This window comes from Cetorhinus maximus, chromosome 2, assembly GCF_964194155.1.
Source record: "Cetorhinus maximus chromosome 2, sCetMax3.hap1.1, whole genome shotgun sequence".
NCBI lineage: Eukaryota > Metazoa > Chordata > Chondrichthyes > Lamniformes > Cetorhinidae > Cetorhinus > Cetorhinus maximus.
In genome coordinates this window covers 223,228,148-223,251,641 of record NC_135880.1, presented here as the reverse complement: position 1 = coordinate 223,251,641, position 23,494 = coordinate 223,228,148, and the positions used below count along the sequence as shown (strand labels likewise).

The following is a 23,494-nucleotide window of genomic DNA, read 5'->3' as shown; positions in this document are numbered from 1 at the left end:
ATTGGGGGTGACTGTGCTGTCTGGTGTGTGTAGTATTATTGGGGGTGACTGTGCTGTCTGGTGTGTGTAGTATTATTGGGGGGGGCGGTGACTGTGCTGTCTGATGTGTGTAGTATTATTGGGGGGTGACTGTGCTGTCTGGTGTGTATAGTATTAATGGGTGACTGTGCTGTTTGATGTGTGTAGTATTATTGGGGGGGTGACTGTGCTGTCTGATGTGTGTAGTATTACTGGGGGGTGACTGTGCTGTCTGGTGTGTATAGTATTATTGGGGGTGACTGTGCTGTCTGATGTGTGTAGTATTATTGGGGGGGTGAATGTGCTGTCTGGTGTGTATAGTATTATTGGGGGGGTGACTGTGCTGTCTGATGTGTGTAGTATTATTGGGGGGGTGACTGTGCTGTCTGATGTGTGTAGTATTATTGGGGGGGTGACTGTGCTGTCTGATGTGTGTAGTATTATTGGGGGGGTGACTGTGCTGTCTGATGTGTGTAGTATTATTGGGGGGGTGACTGTGCTGTCTGATGTGTGTAGTATTATTGGGGGGGTGACTGTGCTGTCTGGTGTGTGTAGTATTATTGGGGGGGTGAATGTGCTGTCTGATGTGTGTAGTATTGTTGGGGGGGTGACTGTGCTGTCTGATGTGTGTAGTATTATTGGGGGGGTGAATGTGCTGTCTGATGTGTGTAGTATTGTTGGGGGGGTGACTGTGCTGTCTGATGTGTGTAGTATTATTGGGGGGGTGACTGTGCTGTCTGATGTGTGTAGTATTATTGGGGGGGTGACTGTGCTGTCTGATGTGTATAGTATTATTGGGGGGGTGACTGTGCTGTCTGATGTGTGTAGTATTATTGGGGGGGGTGACTGTGCTGTCTGATGTGTATAGTATTATTGGGGGGGTGACTGTGCTGTCTGATGTGTGTAGTATTATTGGGGGGGTGACTGTGCTGTCTGATGTGTGTAGTATTATTGGGGGGGTGACTGTGCTGTCTGATGTGTGTAGTATTATTGGGGGGGTGACTGTGCTGTCTGATGTGTGTAGTATTATTGGGGGGGTGACTGTGCTGTCTGATGTGTGTAGTATTATTGGGGGGGTGACTGTGCTGTCTGATGTGTGTAGTATTATTGGGGGGGTGACTGTGCTGTCTGATGTGTGTAGTATTATTGGGGGGGTGACTGTGCTGTCTGATGTGTGTAGTATTATTGGGGGGGGTGACTGTGCTGTCTGATGTGTATAGTATTATTGGGGGGGTGACTGTGCTGTCTGATGTGTGTAGTATTATTGGGGGGGTGACTGTGCTGTCTGATGTGTGTAGTATTATTGGGGGGGTGACTGTGCTGTCTGATGTGTGTAGTATTATTGGGGGGGTGACTGTGCTGTCTGATGTGTGTAGTATTATTGGGGGGGTGACTGTGCTGTCTGATGTGTGTAGTATTATTGGGGGGGTGACTGTGCTGTCTGATGTGTGTAGTATTATTGGGGGGGTGACTGTGCTGTCTGATGTGTGTAGTATTATTGGGGGGGTGACTGTGCTGTCTGATGTGTGTAGTATTATTGGGGGGGTGACTGTGCTGTCTGATGTGTGTAGTATTATTGGGGGGGTGACTGTGCTGTCTGATGTGTATAGTATTATTGGGGGGTGACTGTGCTGTCTGATGTGTGTAGTATTATTGGGGGGGGGTGACTGTGCTGTCTGATGTGTATAGTATTATTGGGGGGGTGACTGTGCTGTCTGATGTGTGTAGTATTATTGGGGGGGGTGACTGTGCTGTCTGATGTGTGTAGTATTATTGGGGGGGTGACTGTGCTGTCTGATGTGTGTAGTATTATTGGGGGGGTGACTGTGCTGTCTGATGTGTGTAGTATTATTGGGGGGGTGACTGTGCTGTCTGATGTGTGTAGTATTATTGGGGGGGTGACTGTGCTGTCTGATGTGTATAGTATTATTGGGGGGGTGACTGTGCTGTCTGATGTGTGTAGTATTATTGGGGGGGGGTGACTGTGCTGTCTGCTGTGTATAGTATTACTGGGGGGTGACAGTGTTGCTGTTCACTCTCTGTTTTTAATGAATGGGGTGCCGGGCGCTGCCCTTTGACCCGGAGGTCTCATCACTTCCGGTTGGAGACGTGGCCGCCGCCGCCATCTTGCCGGCGCTCCGACCGCCGCCGAGAAGCCGCCTGTCCTCTGCTGCTGAGGTGGAAGCCCCTGGACATTAATATTCAGCGAAGGACCAGGCCCCGCACAGGACGCCAAGATGGTAAGAGACTGAGAAAAAACAATATCTGCCTTTGTTCTCCTTTCTCTGCCTCTCTCTCTCCCCCCCTTTCTACTTCCCTGTCAGGTTGAGGAAAGCCCTGGCTGAGCCTGAGCTAGGCCGCACTCCCACAAAGACCCTTCTCTTTCACTATCCACCCCCCACTTTCTGCGTCGCCAACTCGCTCATAACCTCCACTGCTCTATTCTTTAATGAATTTCCCATCTCAGTGCTGATGGGAGTGATATGTGCGGTAATCTGGCCCCCAAACCCTCAGCAGAAGACTTGCCTCTTCCCCTTTCAGAACAAATGGGACCCTGTGGTTAAATTTTATTGCTGACTCCCATTTGGCATTTCAATGAGTGCAACTGGGCTCTCACCAATCTGTCAACTCATGTCTCCCCTGACGGTTGGGTGAAATGAGGCTTTTTTTTTTGTGTGTGTTCAAACTTTTATTCGCTTCACTTTATCATCCTCCAACCAAATACTCAAATGGTGTCATCAGTGTGGTTATCTGCAAATAAGCAGGACAATTCCTTCCTCAGGCAGTCGAGGTATGCAAGTCCTGGTCCTAGTCTCTTCTGTTGGAGCCCTTGCTCATGAGCCTGAATTTTTGTTTGGCAGCTGGTGGATTTCCAACAATTTCTGCTCTTATTTCAAGTGTCTGCCTTGCCTTTCGTTTGCTTACTAAATCTGTCCCTGCATCTCTCTCTCTCTCTCTCCTCCCCCCCCCCCCCACCGCTTCCCCTTGGTGTGAGCAAGTTTTAGTGTTGACGGAGGGCTGTCAGTTTTTTTTCACCATCTAAATGTGACACATCATCACTTGCTAAATTGTCCAAGATGGAACTGCCTAAAAGCTCACCTTGTTGTGGTGTTCGAGAAAATTGAGTGTTTTTTTAAAGAAATGTCGTGTTCACTTTTCCTCGTGTATACCTGACTAACATAGAACTTTCACATTGAAGGTACAAAAGGTGCACTTTGAGTTTCTCTGTTGCTGTCATAAAGATATATAGCCCTGATTTTATTCATATTTATTTTCTGTCAGCAAATTTTTGGGGGTACAATGCTGTTGAGGGAAATTCATAACTAGGTTCCACTTATTTGTCACCCGAAATGGTATGATGTGTAGCTGTCATAATATGATCATGTTTTATTAAATGTGGGCCAAATGTTAGAATTTGTATTCCTATCTTGATTTTTTCTGTGTTGATCAAAAGCTACAGTTTAGATTTTAAAATGGTGCAGGCTGAGATTTTGCTGTGTTTTCAGATTAGAAGAATGGAACCTTGGTGATATTTGGAGCTCAAAATCCCAACCCTCAGTTAACGATGAATGGCAAATTTTCCTCACTCCCTTTCCGAGATGACTTCCTTGCTTGTCTTTGGTTGTAAATTTGGGATTCCTTGATGGCTGCTGTGCAGCCCTATACTACAAATATGTGCTCATGGTGTGAGTGAGTTTTCAAAAGTTGTGTGTAAGACATGTGCTGCCTTCTGCTGTTAAATGGAAATTTAAAGCAGCAGTGTTCTTTTTCAAATTTTACCTTTTATAAATGCACCACCAGCTCCCCAGTGGCGCAATGTGCAAACAGACTCCTTGTGATACTGAGCATAAAGGTTTCAGGTTTAATCCCAAGTTTCCACTGAGTTAACTGACCTAAGTCAAGACAACAATTGGCCAGACTGGCCCTCAGCTAGACGTGGAAATCAACTGGGATGCTAGCTCCAGTCGTCTGTGCTGTAAAGTGTGTTTGTGAATGTGGTGAGCACAGAATTGGACTCAGCTGTGATTTCATGGCCTTAACCACCCCCACACACGCAACCCACACCATGTTTGAATAGCTGGCCATCACTAATTAGGGGCCGGTCAGTGTTCCTGGAACTCCTTCCTAACAGCACTGGGTGTACCTGCATGGACACAGTTCAAGAAGGTGGCTCACTTCCACCTTGGGGGCAGTTGGGATGGCCAGTGAAATCCATGTTCCATGACTGAATAAAAACAGTGGAAAATGTCAATTTGAGTTAAGTGCTGAAGGGTTGTCAGCACTGTGGAAGCAAGGTTCAACACATTCAGGATAAAGAAAGCAGTAGAAAATGTGGGTAGGAACACACAAGGCGTGTTTTTTGCATCTATTAACAAAGATGACACTAACAAAGGATGATTGGTTGTTGAGTATATTTAAGACTAAAAGATTTTTGTACATGAAGGGAATCAAGAGATATGGGGAGAGGGTAGCAAAGTGAAGGTAGATCAGCCATGATTTTATTGAATGGCAGAGCAGGTTTGAGGGGCCATATCGCCTACTCCGTTTGTTATTCCTACCACAGTGCCAGGAGCTGGTATTTAGGATGCAAGTGTAGGCTGAATGAGAGCCAGCTTGTGTTTCACAAGTTGAATATAATATAGTGACATATGAAGCTTGCTATCGTGCATGTCAGCCTAACTCTCTCTCAGCCGCTTGTTAATGTAAGTGTCATGGGTGGATACTGGGATTTACAAATTCTAATTTGCATATGTCTCAGACCACGAATGCCAATAGATCTTGGCTCTCTAATTCCCGATCTTTCTACCAGTGGGAAAATGGTGCTAATTGACTTCTACAAAACTGCAGGCTCAAAACAGGAAAAATATGCAAGACAAAATATAATAAATGCAAATATATGTAAACTGCCAGATTATCAAAGTGGGTCTCATGGGGCTGCAGTATATAGACCAGCTGGCCTGGCTTTTCAGAAAGAAGGAACTTGTATTTATACAGCTTTTGAATCTGTGAAATACCCCACAGTGCTTCACAGCAACCATATTCAGCCAGAAGTGGATGATCCTTCTCCATCTCCTCCTGAGGTCCCCAACATCACAGATGCCAGTCTTCAGCCAATTTGATTCACTCCATGTAATATCAAGAAATGGTTGAAGCCACTGGATTCAGCAAAGGCAATGGGCCCTGACAGTATCCCATCTGTAGTCTTGAACACTTTTGCTCTGGAACTAGTTGCATCCCTAGCCAAGCTGCTCCAGTGCAGGTGCAACACTGGCACCAGCCTGACAATGTGGAAAAATGTTGGAGCTGCACTCATCCAGGCATGTGGAGAGTCCCATCACACTCCTGACTTGTGCCTTGTAGATGGTGGACAGGCTCTGGGGAGTCAGGAGGCGAGTTACTTGTTGCAGGATTCCCAGCCTCTGACCTGCTCTTGTAGCCACAGTATTTATATGGCTGGCCCAGTTCAGTTTCTGGTCAATGGTAACCCCCCAGGGTGTTGATGGTGGGGGATTCAGTGATGGTAATGCCACTGCATGTCAAGGGGTGATGGTTAGATTCTCTCTTGTTGGAGATGGTCATTGACTGGCACTTGTGTGGCACGAGTCAGAAGGTTGTGGTTCAGTCCTGCTCCAGTACAGAACTAAGGGTGTGCTGCAATGTTGGATGTGCCCTCTTTTGGTTGAGATGTTAAACAAAGGTGCTGTGCCTTCTCAGGTGGACATAAAAGATCCTATGGCACTATTTTAAAAAAGAGCAGAGGAGTTATCCAAACTGTCTTGACCAATATTTATCCTCTACCAAAATCGCTTGAAATGACCTGATCATTGTCACATTGAATGGCCTACTCCTCCTAAGTTTTATGCTCATATTGCTGGCTGTGTGAACTTGCTGTGTGCATTTCCTATATTACTACATTGGCTACACTGCAAAAATTCTTCATTGGTTGTAAAGAGCTTTGTGTGTCCTGAGGTTGTGAAAAGTGCTATAGGATTGTCAGTAGCCTTTTCTCTTTTTGGAGGTGAGTAGCATAAATGCATTTGGGGCAGGTTCGACAAGGGAGAAAGAAGTGTAAGGTTGCACTGATAGGTTAGGAGGCAGTTCATGCAGAGAATGAACAGTGGCTTGGACCAGTTGTGACTGGTGTGTTGTAGGCAAACATGACAACGGGCATTTGTACTGTGTGCAGAAAGACGCCCAAATGAGAAATTATCCTTTTAGTGCTGTTGATTGTTGGGTAAATATTGACCAGGACATAAGGAGATCACCTTTCCTCTTTGAATAGTGGCATGGGATAATTTACATCCAATTAAACAGGTAGCCAAACTTCAGTTTTATGGGTTATCTAGAAGAAAGCAACTTCAGCAATGCAGCACTTCGCTCAATGCTGTACTGAATTATCACCTTATTCCATGTTCCAGAGCTGGAATTGTACTTGAACCCACAGCCTCCTGACTCATAGTGAGTGTGTTGTCACTGAACCAAGCTGACACTAATCTGAAAGGAAACACAGTCATATCAGTTCTCTGGAGTTTAATTTCTGAGTTTAACCTTATTCATACAAAATAAAAACAAGATGTAGTAACTACTCAGGTGGCCAGGCAACATCTGTGCCGAGAGAGAAAAACAGGAACTTCTCAGGTGGCTTACCTTTTTGCCCCATATCTCATTAATACTTTGTGATCAAAAATCTATTAATCTCAGGTTTGGTGTTAACAGTTGATCTACATTAACTGTCATTTGTGGAAGACCGTTCCAAATTTCCACCACCCTTTGTGTGTATAAGGACTTTTTACCTTCAGTCCTGACAAGCCTGGCTCTAATTTTTAGGCTATGGCCCCTAGTCCTAGACACCCCAGTCAGCAGAAATATTTTCTCTCTATCCTATTGTTTCCCCCTAATATCTGAACTTCAATCAAATTACCCCAAGCTCTTGAATTTTAGGGAACACGATCCTATTTTTTTTTGGAATTTAATTTGTCTTGAAATTCAGAGTTGTAATTGTGATCACTTAATTTTGAGATCAAACAGGAGGAAGAAGAGTTGTGTTTGGAAGCAATGAGTATATTCTCCCTTAAGCAACTTGTCCGGTGTTCAAGTTACATTGAGTGTACAACAGATTGAAAATAGTTTGATATACCATAAGTTCTCTAACACATTTCAGAACTAATGTGTTGTAGTACATAGTGAACCAGTCAGTCACTGTAGCAGTAGAGTCCAGTGTTCACAATGCAGTGCTTCCTTATTGAGAGAAGCATAGATGACAACCAAGATCTGGTGGTTTTCTTAAACTTGCATAGTTGTGGTATTGTGCTAATATTCTCTCCTCTCCCTTTTGTTTTGAGTCAGAGGTAAAGTACATGGAAATTTTTGTTTAGCAGGACATAATGAGGTTAGTGACTTTGTTTACTGACAGTGGGTGATTCCATATTCATGCTAATCATACATTCTTGCTGGTAATCTATCTTGTTTTCTCCTCTTTGCGCCATCTGCTAGTCAGAAGCAGGATGGGTACATTTTCCCCAGATCATTGTGAATGCCAATCTCAAAGCAACTGGCAGGATGGATTTGAGATTGGGGTATGTGGGGCAATTTACTGCCTTTATTTAAAATTCTCTTTGTGGAGAAGTACTTGACAACCTCAGCAACATAAGAAATAGGATCAGGAGTAGGCCATTCAGCCCCTTGCCTCTGCTTTGCCATTCACTAAGGTCATGGCTGATCTACCTTAGCTGCACCTACCTGCACTATCACCTACCATATTGTCTGAGAAGCTGTGGGATTTAAACCTGTGATCTCTTACTCTAGAATGACGTAACATACACACCTTTTCAACATTCTGTAGGCTTAATGTTTAGAGCAGTATTATGAAATTGGTTTTGGCATTTGGAATCCAATTCCAAGTGAGCGTGAAGACGACGGTACATAAGTGCCCTCAATTATTTAGCAAGTGCTCTGCGAATCACCAAGAATGGAAGATGTTGAAACAAAAATTTCACACTTGTGCTGTAGGCATACTCTTCTGAGCTTGAATTAAAGTATTTCTTTCATAAATGGAAGGAGCTTTATCCCACAACTGATCCGATCTGGAACCTAACTTGTGAAGCTTGATGCCAATATTGCAGAAACAGTTTGCCCTTTGGTTACTGACATCTACAATCTTAAGCAAAGTTCACCCAATTTTTTAACATACTTTTGAATTTTACACTGAAGCCCAAACAGAATATCAATAAAGTTTATAAACTAGGTCAGACCTCTGCAACTCACATTGTGCATTGCTAATTCTCACCTTGTGATCATTATGCAACACTGTTGTTTTATGAAGTACCTGTGATTGTAATTTTGACTTCAAACCTATTCACACATGAATATATTAAATTACCATTGCAGTAAATTTAGAATCCTCCTTGAACTGACATTCAAAACATAGTCTGACATTTTGGTTTCCAGTGGCAACTTGCATCTTCCAAAACTCTTGTCTGCCATGTGGTAAAACCCACCTCTCAAGTTTCTTGTTTCAGGGCAGATTCAGAGACAATAGGTGTGAATGGGCAAATTTAGTTTATAGCCATTCTGCCTGCAGTGCACAGTGTTGTCACTGGTTATTATATTGGTATTTTTATGCTCTCAGAAAATCATATTCAAGACTATATGCTCTAATGTGTGACGTTTTTGTCTGATTTTGTTCCTCATCTATATCATCTTGGGTAAGATGTACTAATTAGTCTTGGGGAGAATCGCTCCAAAGGTTGCCTGCCTATATTTGCCTCATAGCCTGGAGTAAGCTGCTCTTCCCCTCTCCTGGGCTTTATTAATAGGGGTGTAGAGTAGAAGAGCAGGGAGGCTATGCTGAGCTTATACAAGACACTAGTTTGACCTCAGCTGGAGTATTGTGTACAGTTCTGGGCTCCACACTATAGGAAGGATGTGATCTCATTGGAGAGAGTGTAGAAGAGGTTTACAAGAATGGTTCCAGGAATGATAAACTTGAGTTATGAAGATAGATTGGAGAGGGACTGTTCTGCTTGGAGAGGAGAAGGCCAAGAGGAGATTTGATAGAGATGCTCAGAATCATGAGGGGGTTGGATAAAGTCAATAGGGAGAAACTATTCCCACTCATCAAGGGATCGAGAATGAGAGGGCACAGATTTAAAGTGATTTGCAAAAAAAGTAAATGTGATGTGAGAAAAAACTTTTTCACGCGAGTGGTTTGGGCCTGGAATGCACTGCCTGGAAGTGTAGTGGAGGCAGGTTCAATCGAGGCATTCAAGAGGGCTCGGCGTTGGATGATTATTTGAATAGAAACAATGTGAAAGTGTACGGGAATAAAGCAGGAGAATGGCACGATGCTCATTTGGAGAGCTGGTGATGACACGATGGGCCAAATGGCCTCCTTCTGCGCCATAACAATTCTGTGATTCCCTTTGTGGAAGATAATGACAAGTCTGCAGTCAGTACTGTACCTCCATACTACCATGTAGCTCAGATCTGAAGGTGGAGGATGAATTACACCTTCCACCACTTCATAGAGCTGTGTTTTGATATTTCAGTTTCTGTAACACTGTTATGCCAAATTCAGCAATTTTAAAGCGATTAGAGCAAGTTCGTTGTGGGTTAATAGCTGTCAGAGACCTGCGAAGGACTTTAATCAGTCATAGTATATCATTCCTGAAGCTTTATTCACTATGAAAATAAGTTCTGGTGAACTCCTGGAAAATCTGATTCAATGAAAGATGTGAAAATGAGCCTCAGGATAAATAGAATTTGATGTTGGAGAGCTGGAAAATGGTATTCTTGTCTTATTGTAACAGCTTTGACTTGTCTTATTGTCCTATTTGAAAGTATTGTTGGAATATTATCGAATGTGTGGTATGCAAGTGTTGCATTCTTACCCATGCTCCTTGGTGTCGGTAGTAATACTGTAATAAACAAGGATGCCTGCATCTGATGTGTGAAGTTTGAAGTTACATAGAGGTCAGAATAACGTCATAAAGATTGTACTTTAGTCAGATATTGGGACAACAGTATGTGTAGAATTGAATTAACAGCTTGCTTAACATATAGTCTTGGGGGGAATAATTGAACCAGGTTATGTGGCATCCTGCTGTACTTAACCTTAAGGTGAGAAGGATAATGGCTTCATGATTGTAAATTGCTTTTTATATAACCCACTTTCTTCTGTAAAACGTTTGAGGTTTCCTTCAATAAAATAGCTTTCTAGTCTCCGATTGTCATTTCCAATTAGTTCAAAAGAGCAAAGTTAAACTGATTCAATTACATTTGAATACCATGTTAGGATTCAGTTTGCACACGTGCCAGGTGCTTGTGTAAATTTCATAGTGGATTGATTTTCAAGTTACAGCACATTGCCAGTTATAACCCCTTTGTACCAAAGCTCCCACAAATATATTCAAGATTTAAAAAATAAGGTTTGTTTTGACTTGACATGTTTACCTATTCAAGGCGTAGCGATAACATCATCTTGTAATTATATTTTCATTTTGTTTTGCTGGTAGCTGGAGATTGAATTTGATGAAGCTAACCAGTAAAGTGGAATTTCCACTCCTGTTTGAGCCAACTAATCGTAAAATAGCTGGCGCACCACATAGAAGCATCATGATTTCTCACAGAAAGGTGCTTTGTTGTCAATATTTCTGGATTTGAATTTTTCTGCCTCATTGTACTTCTAAACTGGACTGGAATTTGTGGATTTATCACTTTCCCGACTCTTTTTAAGAAATAATAACCCACAAAGAGAATTTGTACATCCCATTTATCACCTTGTTTCATTGAAAGGTGAATGTGTTTCTATTGATAGAAGCCTGTTACTGTGTGTAACAAATGTAGCCCTTTCTATTTACCTACTTGGCCATCAAGGGCACAGATATTTACCCTTTCACAGTTTCTGTTGGGAGCTTTCACAGCTGCTGGCTCTAGTTAGAAACTATACCTATGCAGTTATTTCAAAATTATTCATTAGAACTCTAGTGATGGTACATGCTGCAAAGGCTGGAAAGAGTTTATATAGGCCAACTCACAGGCCCTTTGCCTATAAACAGCAAATAAGCAGCCAATATTCAAACTTTTAATCATTGCTTAGTGACCCTTGTGTACATATGGACATTGAGTGAGAACTGTATTTGGTGTGCCTGTGACAGTGGCCACTGTATAGATTCACACCTGAAGAATAAGTCAGTTCAGACAAGATGCTGCAGACTTAGAAGTATCTGACTTAGAGCAATGAGGTCAAAAAAAAAACATCCAGTTCTGTATGTGCTTTTTTGAACATAGTTTCATTTCATTATTTAGCATGGTCAACTTCATAGCATTCAGACACAAGATTTGAGTTGGATTAAATCTTCAGTTTCTTATTTTCCTGGGTTGTCAGTTAAACTTTTGTTAATCAGCTAATATACCTTTTAATGACTTAAGTAAAATGCTTTGGCATTTTAGAACATTTGCATTATTCTACATGCCCAAACTGTTTAGATATACAATGTCCTTTTTAAATAGTCTTCTCAAGCCTTCAATCCTGGAGGTTTCTAGGATTGTAGTTTCATGTTTCTGGTCACCTGGCAACATGTCCCCTGCGTGGTTAATCTCAAGTGTTACCAATGGCTAGTGATAATGCTTCCGCACCTGAGCCAGAAGGTTGTGCTTCAGCCTCATTCCAGGACTTGAACACATTATCCAGGCTGATAACTTCTCTGCAGTACTGAGGGAGTTGTTCATCTGATTGTGAATGGGACTTCGCTGTGTTCACCAGTGACTAATGCTAAAAGTAATTAGTTATAAAACTCAGAGCATATATCTAATTTTAGATGTGATTCCACGATTGGACAACACTTGCTGAACAATCTGGAATGGAGTATGCTAAGAATTACACTAATAACCAGTTTAAGATTATCAGTAGATTTATAATGTGGCTCATGTACATTACGCAAGCAAAAGGAACATGCCTAGGTATTGCATCCTTTTTTTTGAACTAAACAAAAGCGTGGGGCACAGTAGTTCCCTGGTACATTCTCCATGGCAATACCTCAACCAATCAGATTGACACTCCAACCAATCAATGCCCTTTTCTCAGTATAAATTATTACTCCCTTTGAAATTCGGCATTTTTGTGTCTATCCTGAGGAGTGCAGGACATGAAGCTTCAACAGCTTGCCTCTCTTTTTCAGCAATACTGTAATTGGAAAGTACTTTAGAATATGAAAGGTATGAAAGAATGCAAGTTCTTTCTGAGAGAGTCTGGCAAGTGTTGTAACGCTATTTGTGTGTTGGCAATAAGTTACTACAAAATAGAGAGAGAAAGGAAAAATGGGACTAACTGGATTGCTTTTTGAAAGAGCTTGCCAAGACTCGGTGGGCCCAGTGTCCTTCCTCCGTGCTGTACTATTCTATGATCATAGACCAGTCCAATTCTATGGCTTATCTCGGGCTAGTTTGCCAATTTGTTCAGGCCACTTTTTGTGTTGTGTTCTGATGTTTGGTGGGAACTTGTTTGCTCATTATACTCCTGAATAGCCTGAAGTTCAAGATGTGCACACATGCAGTTATGTCTAAAATTACATCCCTGCTGAAACCCTATTGCTGGCCTCACCCAAAATGACAGTCCATAGTTAACCAGCCTGAGCATTTGATGCTGCCATCATTTTTGATCAGAGGTAAAACCTTTGTTCTAAAGGGTGTTTACTGCATCAAGTGACAAGACCATAAGATTTTTTAAGAGAGTAGCTTCTGATACCCAATTCAAGTCACAATATCCCTCTTTCCCTGGGTACATATGTAATGCTATGTCTGAGGTGGATGAAATATTTATAATAGACGTTTGGTCCAACTGAATTTGTCTGGTCAACATATCTCAGTCTAGTTTACTTCATTAGGGTAGGAATATGCTGTAATTTCCCTCTTGATAGCTGTTTTTTTTCCTCTCTCCCTCCACTCTAGGTGCTGTTGGCTACAGCTGTTTGCACCAAGGCTGGGAAGGCAATCGTCTCACGGCAGTTTGTGGAAATGACAAGGACCCGAATTGAAGGTTTGCTGGCAGCATTCCCCAAGCTGATGAACACTGGGAAGCAGCACACATTTGTGGAGACAGAAAGTGTGCGGTATGTGTACCAGCCACTGGAAAAACTCTACATGGTATTGATCACAACCAAAAATAGCAACATCCTGGAAGATCTGGAAACACTCCGTCTCTTCTCTCGAGTGGTAAGAGCAATAAACTCAAGCTGCTGAGAATACTGAAACTGAGACAATCTGAATTTATCAGGGTATTGCCACTGGTAATTGGTGCAGCTGAATTTTGTCATCATTCAGATCCACCCAGAAGCCAGCATTTCCATTGCTTTTGTCACTACCGATGCAAAATCAAACTATCTGAAGGATACCAAAGCTAATTCACTGAGAATTTTTGAGTCAATTCAGAATATTCTGGCATTGTATTAGCTATTTATTAGATTTGTGTTTTCTGCCATAACATTAAGCAGACAGGCTTCACTTCCACTTTACTATCCTCTTAAATGTATGAATGAGGCCTGTTAACTTGCACACGGCTGTGGTAACAAAACTTGCGTCTGTCCATGGCAAGTTAACTCTTTGCATTCTACCTCAGCTGTACACATAAAAAGTAATTAATTGGCACTGAAGCACTTTGGAATATAATGTCATAAGTGTTTTATAAATGCAAGTTAATTTAAATTGCATCTGCATTTAAAAGGCAATTTAATGTTTAAATGAGAAACTGTCCGTTGTTTCAAACACATGGGAAATGACTATCATAAAAGGATAAAGTAAGATTTGAGTGAGATGCACTAAATTTTGCACAATGTTTTAATTCGGTTTTAGGGGATGTGACCCAAATCTGAAAAGGTGATGGAGTTAATTAGTTCATAAATCCAGTTCTTTTCTCCTGAGATTTGTGTGCAACTGCGCTGTAGAGAATTGTAAAACTTGTAAACAGTGCCTCAGGGACCACCTTTCATTCTTCTTTCATGATGTCTTCAACTGAGAGTGCATTGCACCATATCAATTGTGCCAGGAATGACATGTTATGATCCCAGACCAAACCTCTAAATTTTGTTACTGTCCTAGGTGAGACCCCCCAAATTTATTAGTCCAGTTAGGGACCGTATTTTTTTTGTTAAAGCAGGCGAAATTTAAAATCCCAGGTGTCTGCTAAGATAATAAAACCATAGATTCCACGGTTTTAAACAGAAGAAATTTTACTTTAGACAGATAATAAAGCAAACAGGCAATACTATCTATCTTACAGTCTAATATCCAGAATTAACCATCCAGAGGTAAACATATCCAGAGGTAAACATGAATTATCAGGCAAACTCTGATCAACCATACCACAAACTACATATAAATGAGAGACACAACCAAGACAGGTACCCCCAAATTTTTTCAGCAACCTACCCAGACTTCGGTGAGTCACAAAAATTCTTTAAAGCTCTGTCTTCCTCCTGAGAGATTTCAGCTCCTCTCTTTTGAAGATCTATCCTCTGCCCCCAAAAGCCACTCCAACTCAGACTTGCTCAGCGACTGCTTGTCCCCCTGTTGCTCGATCTCTTCTGCTGAGATTGCATTTCACTGGATTCCCAAGGCTGCAACCCAGTACCTAATTACCCCAGCATGATTCTAGCTCCCTAGCAGGTCAACCACTGCTTACATGCTTTTCTCTGCCCCAACTGCTAGCTTTCTAGCAGACAGCTTCCCCTCAGCTTCACTGAGCTGTTAAGGTCTCCAGGGCTTCCCCGAGCTGCAACTGCTTAGCAGCACAGAACCAGCGACTTCCGTCACCTTTGAAGCTCATGACAGGCTTTTCTGAGCCCCAGCTGCACAGAGCTAGCAACTGCTGCGGCTCAGCTTGAGCCTCGCGTCACTAAACTTCCCACTGCAGCAACCTGGACTAAAAACTGGTCATGTAGACTCATTTTCATGCCCAAAAGCCCAGTGCCATGTTCGTGTTTTTTGCACCCCACACCCAGTGGATGTGCATTACTGCCAGGATGGCCGAGCCCTCATCTTCCACTCTGATGCACGGCCTGGAGGCTGGTGTTCGCCATCTGCCACAGGAACCGCACGTGATGTGAATGAGACTTTCGACTTGAAGCCTTCAGAAGAAAAAACTGTTTCAAGCCATCCCCGAGCAGCTGTTGAAGAAAATCTAGAACTGAGCGTGCGCAGCCTGTCTCCCTGCCATGCTCTGTGCTCACGCTAATATCCTGGGCATGTCAGGAGTTGTAGTCATTTAATCAGGGTTTGACCTTTGCCCCAAAACTAGACAGAACAAAGATTAAAAACCAGATTCCCTGACAATGTCAACTAGCTGAGCTTGTAAGAAGGCCAGGTGAAAATAGCCAGTATAGCAAAGCTGAGGTAAGCACCCAAGTTTTATGCCCTTTGCCCCAGAAACATGTGGATTGCAGAGGGAGTTAGCAGAACTGTTTCAATGTTCCCTTAATTTTCTGTAACTGCACCAGGATTTTAATTACATAAAATTCTTTCTGTAAAGGAAAAGGCAATAATCATCTCTGGACTGATGCAATCCTGTTTTTAGTTGGTTCGTAACACAGAGCTTCAGAATGGGTCATCTTAATTCATATTTCTCAGACATTTGCTTTTAAAATTACAATAATCTGCCTGAGAAATGTTGAGTTTGTAAATAGCTTGCTTTGTTCCAAAACTCTCAAAAAGTCGTAGAGCTCAGAATCTTTGAGCCATTATTTTGATTTGAGTTTCCCATAAAATAACTTCATGTATGTTTTGTTAGTAAGCAGTTGTTGTTGGTGTGTGTACTCAAACAGTGGTAATATGTCAATTGGAGGGTACAATGAGTAGAATGTATAAACAAGTGCCCTGGTCCAATTGTGTTTAGCGTTAGGGGTTAGCTACCAAAACACACGGAATGTTTAAGTCATGGAAACTACATAGAAAAAAGCCTTGATGCTGATGCAAAGTTTGAACTTGCCTTTAAAATGGGTGACTGAGAAGGGATTGTATGGAAGTGTGAGATACAAAAGGACACAGTAACTTTAATTTGGAGCACCATTACAAGATGTGTTAGGATATTTGAATAAGGAGCGGCATCATAAGTTAAAACTTAGGAAGGGAAGGAAGGCTTAGAAGGTGTGTTGGGAAGAAAATCTTTATGCAAATAAACAGCGTTTAGAATGGTCTCCTGGGAATAGGAGCATAGGACTTGAGAGCAGGGATAGGCCATTTGGCCCTTTGAGCCTGCTCCGCCGTTGATCATGGCTGATCTGGTTGTGGTCTCAACTCCACTTTCCTGTCTGCCTCCCATAACCCTTGACTCCCTTGTCTGTCAAAAATCAGTCCAACTGTGCCTTGAATAAACTCAATGACCCAGCTCCTACTGCTGTCAGACTAACGACCCTCAGAGAAATAATTTCCCCTCATCTCAGTCTTAAAGGGGAGACCCCTTATTTTTAAACTGTGTCCCCGGTTCTTTTGTTTCCCACAAGAGGAAGCATCCTCCTGGTATCTACCCTGTCAAGTCCCCTCAGGATTTTGTATATTACAATAAGATCACTTCTCATTCTTCTAAACTCCAATGGGCATAGGCCCAACCTATTCAACCTTTCTTCATAGGATAAGCCCTTTTGGAGTAGCGGAAACAAAAGCCCTTAGATTTTTGAGATAGCTTGAAGGTTGAGCTATCATGCCCCTCCCCATCTGTTTTTATCTTGTGTGATCTGCTCTCCCCATGCATCTCTGAAGGCATTGCTTGATGCTGGAGTGGTACATGTGGTGGTGTTTTATCATAGATGGCATTTCTGAGTTTGTCCCTGCCTGTTGTGCATTTTCCAGCAGAGATCTTTGGATTGTAATGAAGAACCATGATTTCCTTTGCCCAACCTCTAGCACTGGTTACTGAGGCCATTTGTAGTACACACGCTTCAGCTGACTGAACACGCTGGTAGTCAAACCTGGGCCCTCTGATCAGGACAGGGCATTAAGTGGTGCCTTTCCTCACTAACCAATTGAATAAGTCGATTTCAGTTCCCTGTGTCACACTAAGTTATTGAATTGCTGAAATTGAATAAGCTATCAGTTCATGTTTGAGTGATTTCAAAATTCTCCATAATCCTGGAATACCTGAAATCTGTTAGGGATCCAAGTATATACAGTAGTGCTCTACCTGTCTTTTTAGAATCAGTTTGAAATGTATGTTTTTTCCTTATCTTTGTTTGCCTTCCTGATAGTTGCTACATATAACAATTGTAATAAGTATTTCTTTTGGTTGTTTAATAGATTCCAGAATATTGCAGAGTTCTGGAGGAGAGTGAGATATCAGAGCACTGCTTTGATCTGATCTTTGCCTTTGATGAGATAGTGGCTCTGGGTTACCGTGAGAACGTGAACCTAGCCCAGATCCGAACCTTCACAGAAATGGACTCTCATGAAGAGAAAGTTTTCCGGGCTGTTCGAGAGGTAATTGAGATAAAAATGAATATAGTGCATGAGTGTACAGTCAAACTGTGGATCTCAGATATCTGAAGGGGTAGGGTATCAAACTGTTCCAATTAATATTATTGTGGTAGTGTTTTCAAACTGGTTACAGTACAGAACTAAGTTATTCGGCTCAACTGGCCTATGTCGGTGTTTATGTTGTAACCGAGTCTCCTGTTGCCCTATCCAGCATATTCCTTTCTTCCCTTGTGTTTATTTAGCTTTCCTGTCAATGTGTCAGCGCTGTTCACCTCAATTATTCCCTATGTTCGGGAGTTCTACATTCTCACCACTCAACAGAATTTTAGTCTCAAAAGGGCTCTTTCTACAAACATGGACAAATAAAATGTGTATCATTTGAAAAAAAAATCAGGATAAATTTGGAAAGTTTGATCAATGTTGTGCCTAGAGATAGTTTAGTTGAAAGCTCTCTTGCCTCTGAGTTCAAGTCCCATTCCAGATACTTGAGCGCACAATCTACACTGGCATACCACTGCCATGCTGTGGGGGTGCTGTCCTGTTGGAGATACCATTTGTTGGATGGTTAACCAGAGGCCCTTTCAAGTAGACTAAAACTGTCTTACAACACTCTTTGAAGAAGAGCAGGAGCAACCTCCCTGTTGTCCTGGCCAACATTGATATCTCAAGGTTGCTAAAACAGAATAACTGGTCATTTATCTCATTGCTGTTTGTGGAACTTTGCTGTGTGTAAAGTTACTATGCTGGTCTACGCTGCAACAGTGATTATACTCAAAAAGTACGAAATTTGGTTTGAAATACCTTGAGAGTTTGTGAAAAGAGCTATATAAATGAATATTCAGTCATTGACTCTGGATCCCATGAAGTCTGATGACATCAGGTCAAACATGGGCATGAAAGCCTCCTGCTGGTTACCACATACTGCCCTCCCTCAGCTGATGAATCAGTGCTCTTCCATGCTGAACACCGCTTGGAGGAAGCACTGAGGGTGGCAAGGATACAGAATGTACCCTGGATGGGGGACTTCAATGTCTATCACCAAGTGTGGCTCGGTAGCACCATTACTGACCGAGCTAGCTGAGTCCTAAAGGACATGGCTGCTAAACTGGGTCTGTGGCAGGTGGTGAGGGAACCAACAAGAGGGAAAAACGTACTTGACCTCATTCTCACCAACCTGCTTGCTGCAGAAGCACCTGTCCATGACAGTATCGGTAGGAATGGCCACCGCACAGTTGCTGTAGAGATGAGTCCTGCCTTCACACTGAGGACACCCTTCATTGTGCCGTGTGGCACTACCACCGTGCTAAATGGGATAGATTTCGAACAGATCTAGCAACCCAAGACTGGGCATCCATGAGGCACTGTGGGACTTCAGCAGCAGCAGAATTGTACTTGAACACAATCTGTAACCTCGTGGCCTGGCATATCCCCCACTCCACCATTACCATCAAGCCAGTGGATCAATTCTGGTTCAATGAAGAGTGCATGAGGGCATGTTAAGAGCAACACCAGGCATACCTAAAAATTAGGTGTCAATCTGGTGAAGCTATAACACAGGGCTGCTTGTGTGCTAAGCAGCAACTGATAGAGCTAAACGATCCCACAATCAACAGATCAGATCTAAGCTCTGCAGTCCTGCCACATTGAGTCGTGAGTGGGGGTGGACAGTTGACTCACTGGAGGAGGAAGCTTCACAAATATCCCCACTCTCAATGATGGGGGAGTTCAGCATGATCAGTGCAAAAGATAAGGCTGAAGCATTTGCAACAATCTTAAGCCCGAAGTGCTGAGTGAGTGATCCACCTCGGCCTCCTCCAGAGGTCCCCAGCATCACAGATGCCAGTCTTCAGCCAATTCAATTCATTCCACATGATATCAAGAAATGGCTGAAGGCACTCGATACTGCAAAGACTATGGGCCCTGACAATATTCTGGCAATAGTACTGAAGACTTGTGCTCCAGAACTTGCTGCGCTCCTAGCCATGCTGTTCCAGTACAACGACAACACTGGCTATCTGGAAAATTGCTCAGGTATGTCCTGTACACAAATCCAACCCTGCCAATTACCACCCCATTGGTCTACTTTCGATCATCAGTAAAGTGATGGAAGGGATCATCAACAGTGCTATCAAGCAGCACTTGCTTAGCAATAACCTGTTCACTGATGCCCAGTTTGGTTCTGCCAGGCCACTCAGCTCCTGACCTCATTACAGCCTTGGTTCAAACATGGACAAAAGAGCTGAACTCACATGGTGAGGTGAGAGTGACTGCCCTTGACATCAAGGCCGCATTTGATCGAGTGTGGCATCAAGGAGCCCTAGCAAAACTGGAGTCAGTGGGAATCGGGGAAATATTTCCACTGGTTGGAGTCAGACCGAGCACAAAGAAAGATGGTTGTGGTTGTTGGAGGCCAGTCATCTCAGCTCTAGGACATCACTGCAGGAGTTCCTCAGGGTAGTGTCCCAGGCCCAACCATCTTCAGCTGCTTCATCAATGACCTTCCTTCCATCATAAGGTCAGAAATGGGGATGTTCGCTGATGATTGCACAATGTTCAACACCATTCATTACTCCTCAGATACTGAAGCAGTTCATGTTCAAATACAGCAAGACCTGGACAATATCCAGGCTTGAGCTGGCAAGTAACATTTGCATCACACAAGTGTCAAGCAATGACCATCTCCAACAAGAGAGAGTCTAATCATCGCCCCTTGACGTTCAATGGCATTACCATCGCTGAATCCCCCACAATCAACATCCTGGGGCTTACCATTGACCAGAAACTGAACTGGACTTAGCCATATAAATGCTGTAGCTACAAAAGCAGGTCAGAGGCTGGGAATCCTGCGACGAGTAACTCGCCTCCTGACTCCCCAAAGCCTGCCCACCATCTACAAGGTACAAGTCAGGAGTGTGATGCATTACTCTCCACTTGCCTGGATGAGTGCAGCTCCCACAACACTCAAGAAACTTGGCACGGTCTAGGGCAAAGCAGCCCGCTTGATTGGCACCACATCCACAAACATTCACTCCCTCCATCACCGATGCGCAGTAGCAGCAGTGTGTACCATCTACGAGATGCATTGCAGGAATTCACCAAGGCTCCTTAGGCAGCACCTTCCAAACCCACGACCACTATCATCTAGAAGGACAAGGGCAGCAGATAGATGGGAACACCACCACCTGGAAGTTCCCCTCCAAGCCACTCACCATCCTGACTTGGAAATATATCGCCGTTCTTTCACTGTCGCTGGGTCAAAATTCTGGAACTCCCTAACAGCACTGTGTGTGTACCTACACCACATAGACTGCAGCGGTTCAAGAAGGCAGCTCACCACCACCACCTCAAGGGCAACAAGGGATGGGCAATAAATGCTGGCCCAGCCAGCGAAGTCCGCATCCCGTGAATGAATTTAAAAAAAAAGAAAATTTTCAGTAGAAAGTACATTTTCATAGTTTCATAGCCTGATGTTTCAAGTTGGAGAAGCAAATTCTGCATAATTAAAAATCAATTGAAATTGAGCCTCAAAGGTATCATTGTGTTGAGCCTTTGAGAAATAAAAGTACTGAAGTGTCAGTGATTGGTTGGCCTTTCATTTCTTGGACTTGAGTTCAAATGCAGCTCAGGCTGATGGGTGAAATTCAGCCATATAAGGCTCCTACATAAATTAGTTTGTGGCGGTCTAATCCATTTATTCTTGAGCATTTATTTGTTTTCCGGGCACGTGATGCTGGGAGGGCCACTTTTATTGCCGAGAGTTGCCTTGAGAAGGAGGTGATAGGCTGTTTAGTCCTGCAGCTGGTACTCCCATGTGGTGATAAACAGGGAATCAGTGCTTTGACCCAGCAACAACAAAGAAATGTTGATATTTGCCTAAGCCAAGAATGTGAGAGACTTAGAGGACAGGTCCCGTGATGTTCAATGCTAATTGGCAATCTAAATGGATACAGGATGGTTGGTATGAGATTCGAAATCACACTGGTGTAAGGAAGGTTCTTCTGAAAGTTCTATACTGTACCATGTCTCTCATTTGGGGAATGCTTGATTAGGACTGCGTGACTAAAGAGAAAAATGCTCCATTTACTGTATAGTGGGCGAAAATGCACTAAAAAATTAAAGCAGCTTTCATGGCCCATTTCTGTGGTGTCGCAAACCTTTGGTGTATGGAACTGTTTCCTTTGAACTATGACAGTTGTCTCTGTTTCCCATTCAGACACAAGAACGTGAAGCGAAAGCGGAGATGCGTCGGAAGGCCAAGGAGTTACAGCAGGCTCGCCGGGATGCCGAGAGGCAAGGCAAGAAAGCTCCTGGCTTTGGTGGGTTTGGCAGTGGAGGAATCTCTGGCAGCTCAGCAGCATCCATGATAACAGATGCCATCATCGAACCAGAGAAGCCAAAGATGACACCAGCAGTAATGAGGTAGGTCGCAATTTCCATTGTTCAGAAGACCTACTTAATGCAGAAAATCCCATTTGTCTTCCGATTGAGCTGCTAACTGTATTGTAAGAGAGGCTGTCATGACCAAATGCTGCATGGATGTGACTGACCTTTGCATTTTTTAATGAGTGCTCTGTGGGGGCACTTTACCATCAGGGCAAGAACTGCTAAACTTGGCTTCTGTTGCACATCATGCAGTTTTGGTTTCTTTAAGTGCAGTTTTAATTTTCAATGGGAAAAGGGTAATGATTACAAATCCCATTTTTTAAAATTGGGGGAAAAAATAGGAAACGTACCAGTATTTGTAAGTAGAGAATCAGCAAGTAGTGGTTAAGTGAGCCCAGGCTTGGTCTTCAAAATCCCTTAGAAGAAAGGAGAAACCAAAGAAGGATGGGATTTGCACTGCATTGATGTACGGTAAAAGAATGACTTGTGAAATGACGCAATGAGTCTTCATTTCGACAGGCAACATGTAGGAAGGAGAAGGACCACGCAGGATGGTCTAATGGGGTTGTGGGGAGTGTCAAAACGTCTTGAACCACACTGCACTTTAGCTTCACTCTCCCCTCTTAACACCAAAGGGGGAAAAAAGCTGGTGTGAAGATGGGAAGCAAACAAAAAAACTTGAACAATGGAAAATCAGAGAAAAGTGGCTGCACCTCCAGAAAGCTTCAGAACTAACAAAACTGGTAGTATTACTTTTATAACCTTCGTTAAACAAGGGTGATGTGGTCACAATGAAGTGATAGTTAATGAGAGCAGAGCATCTTTTTTATATCTCTTTTTCCTCATCAGTCATTCACACAGAGTCACCTGTTACCCCTCCTCCTTCCTCTGGCTTTTACAGGAAATGAAAGAATTTGCATCGAGTGAAATTGATTTGATTTGTGTTTGTGTTTCGATCTCTCATGTTTGCTGTGATAGTCAAGGATTGGTAGATTGTTACTCAGCAGTGCTGCTGTCAGCTGCTTGATTACCTTTCACTCTTCAGGTGCAACAAGTTGGCAATGTGTTCTCGTATATAACAGAAGCTAATATGACAAAGACCTTTTACACTGAGCATTTAAAAATACCGTTACCAAAGGTTAGAATGCCTAACCTCTTTCCTATTTAACTTAAAACTTGTATCATCTCTAAACATGCTGCTTCATTTTTTTTCCATATATGTTAGAAAAACTATGTTTTTTAAAATTAGACCGTTGACAGTACAAGTTTGGGTCAGACCAGCATGGTTTAAAATTCTGATCTATGCCTGTAGGCATGTTGGCTCATTGCTAACAATGATTTGGAAAAAAATCTTTGAAATCGGGTTAGATATCGAACATGCCTGGGATTTTTTGAGTAAGGAGAAGATGGTGTTTTGTCCCTGAAGCTTTCCTTATCTGCCAGGAGGGAACCTGTTCAATTATTGTTGGTGGGCAGCGTGAAGAATTGAAGAGTCAGTTACTTCCTTTGGCCTGTTTCAGTTTCTGCGTTATCTTAGTTGTAATATATGTTATAGACCAAACCTATGCCATTTTAAACCCATTATCACTTAATTGTGTTCTCTTGTGGATTAAGGGCTGATGCAGCAGGTCTT

At 42.8% G+C, this 23,494-nt stretch overlaps 1 protein-coding gene across 1 annotated transcript in view; it reads left to right on the top strand.

Moving 5' to 3' along the window:
- The first annotated feature begins 2,121 nt into the window (after window positions 1–2,121).
- The window catches only part of LOC144671127 (coatomer subunit delta), a 35,568-nt gene continuing 14,195 nt past the window's right edge, over window positions 2,122–23,494 (top strand). Inside the window, exons 1-4 of the mRNA XM_078533059.1 lie at window positions 2,122–2,258; window positions 12,967–13,230; window positions 17,302–17,481; window positions 21,692–21,897. Coding sequence (XP_078389185.1) covers window positions 2,256–2,258; window positions 12,967–13,230; window positions 17,302–17,481; window positions 21,692–21,897 — 653 coding nt within the window. The 5' untranslated portion in view covers window positions 2,122–2,255. The remainder of the gene's footprint in view (window positions 2,259–12,966; window positions 13,231–17,301; window positions 17,482–21,691; window positions 21,898–23,494) is intronic.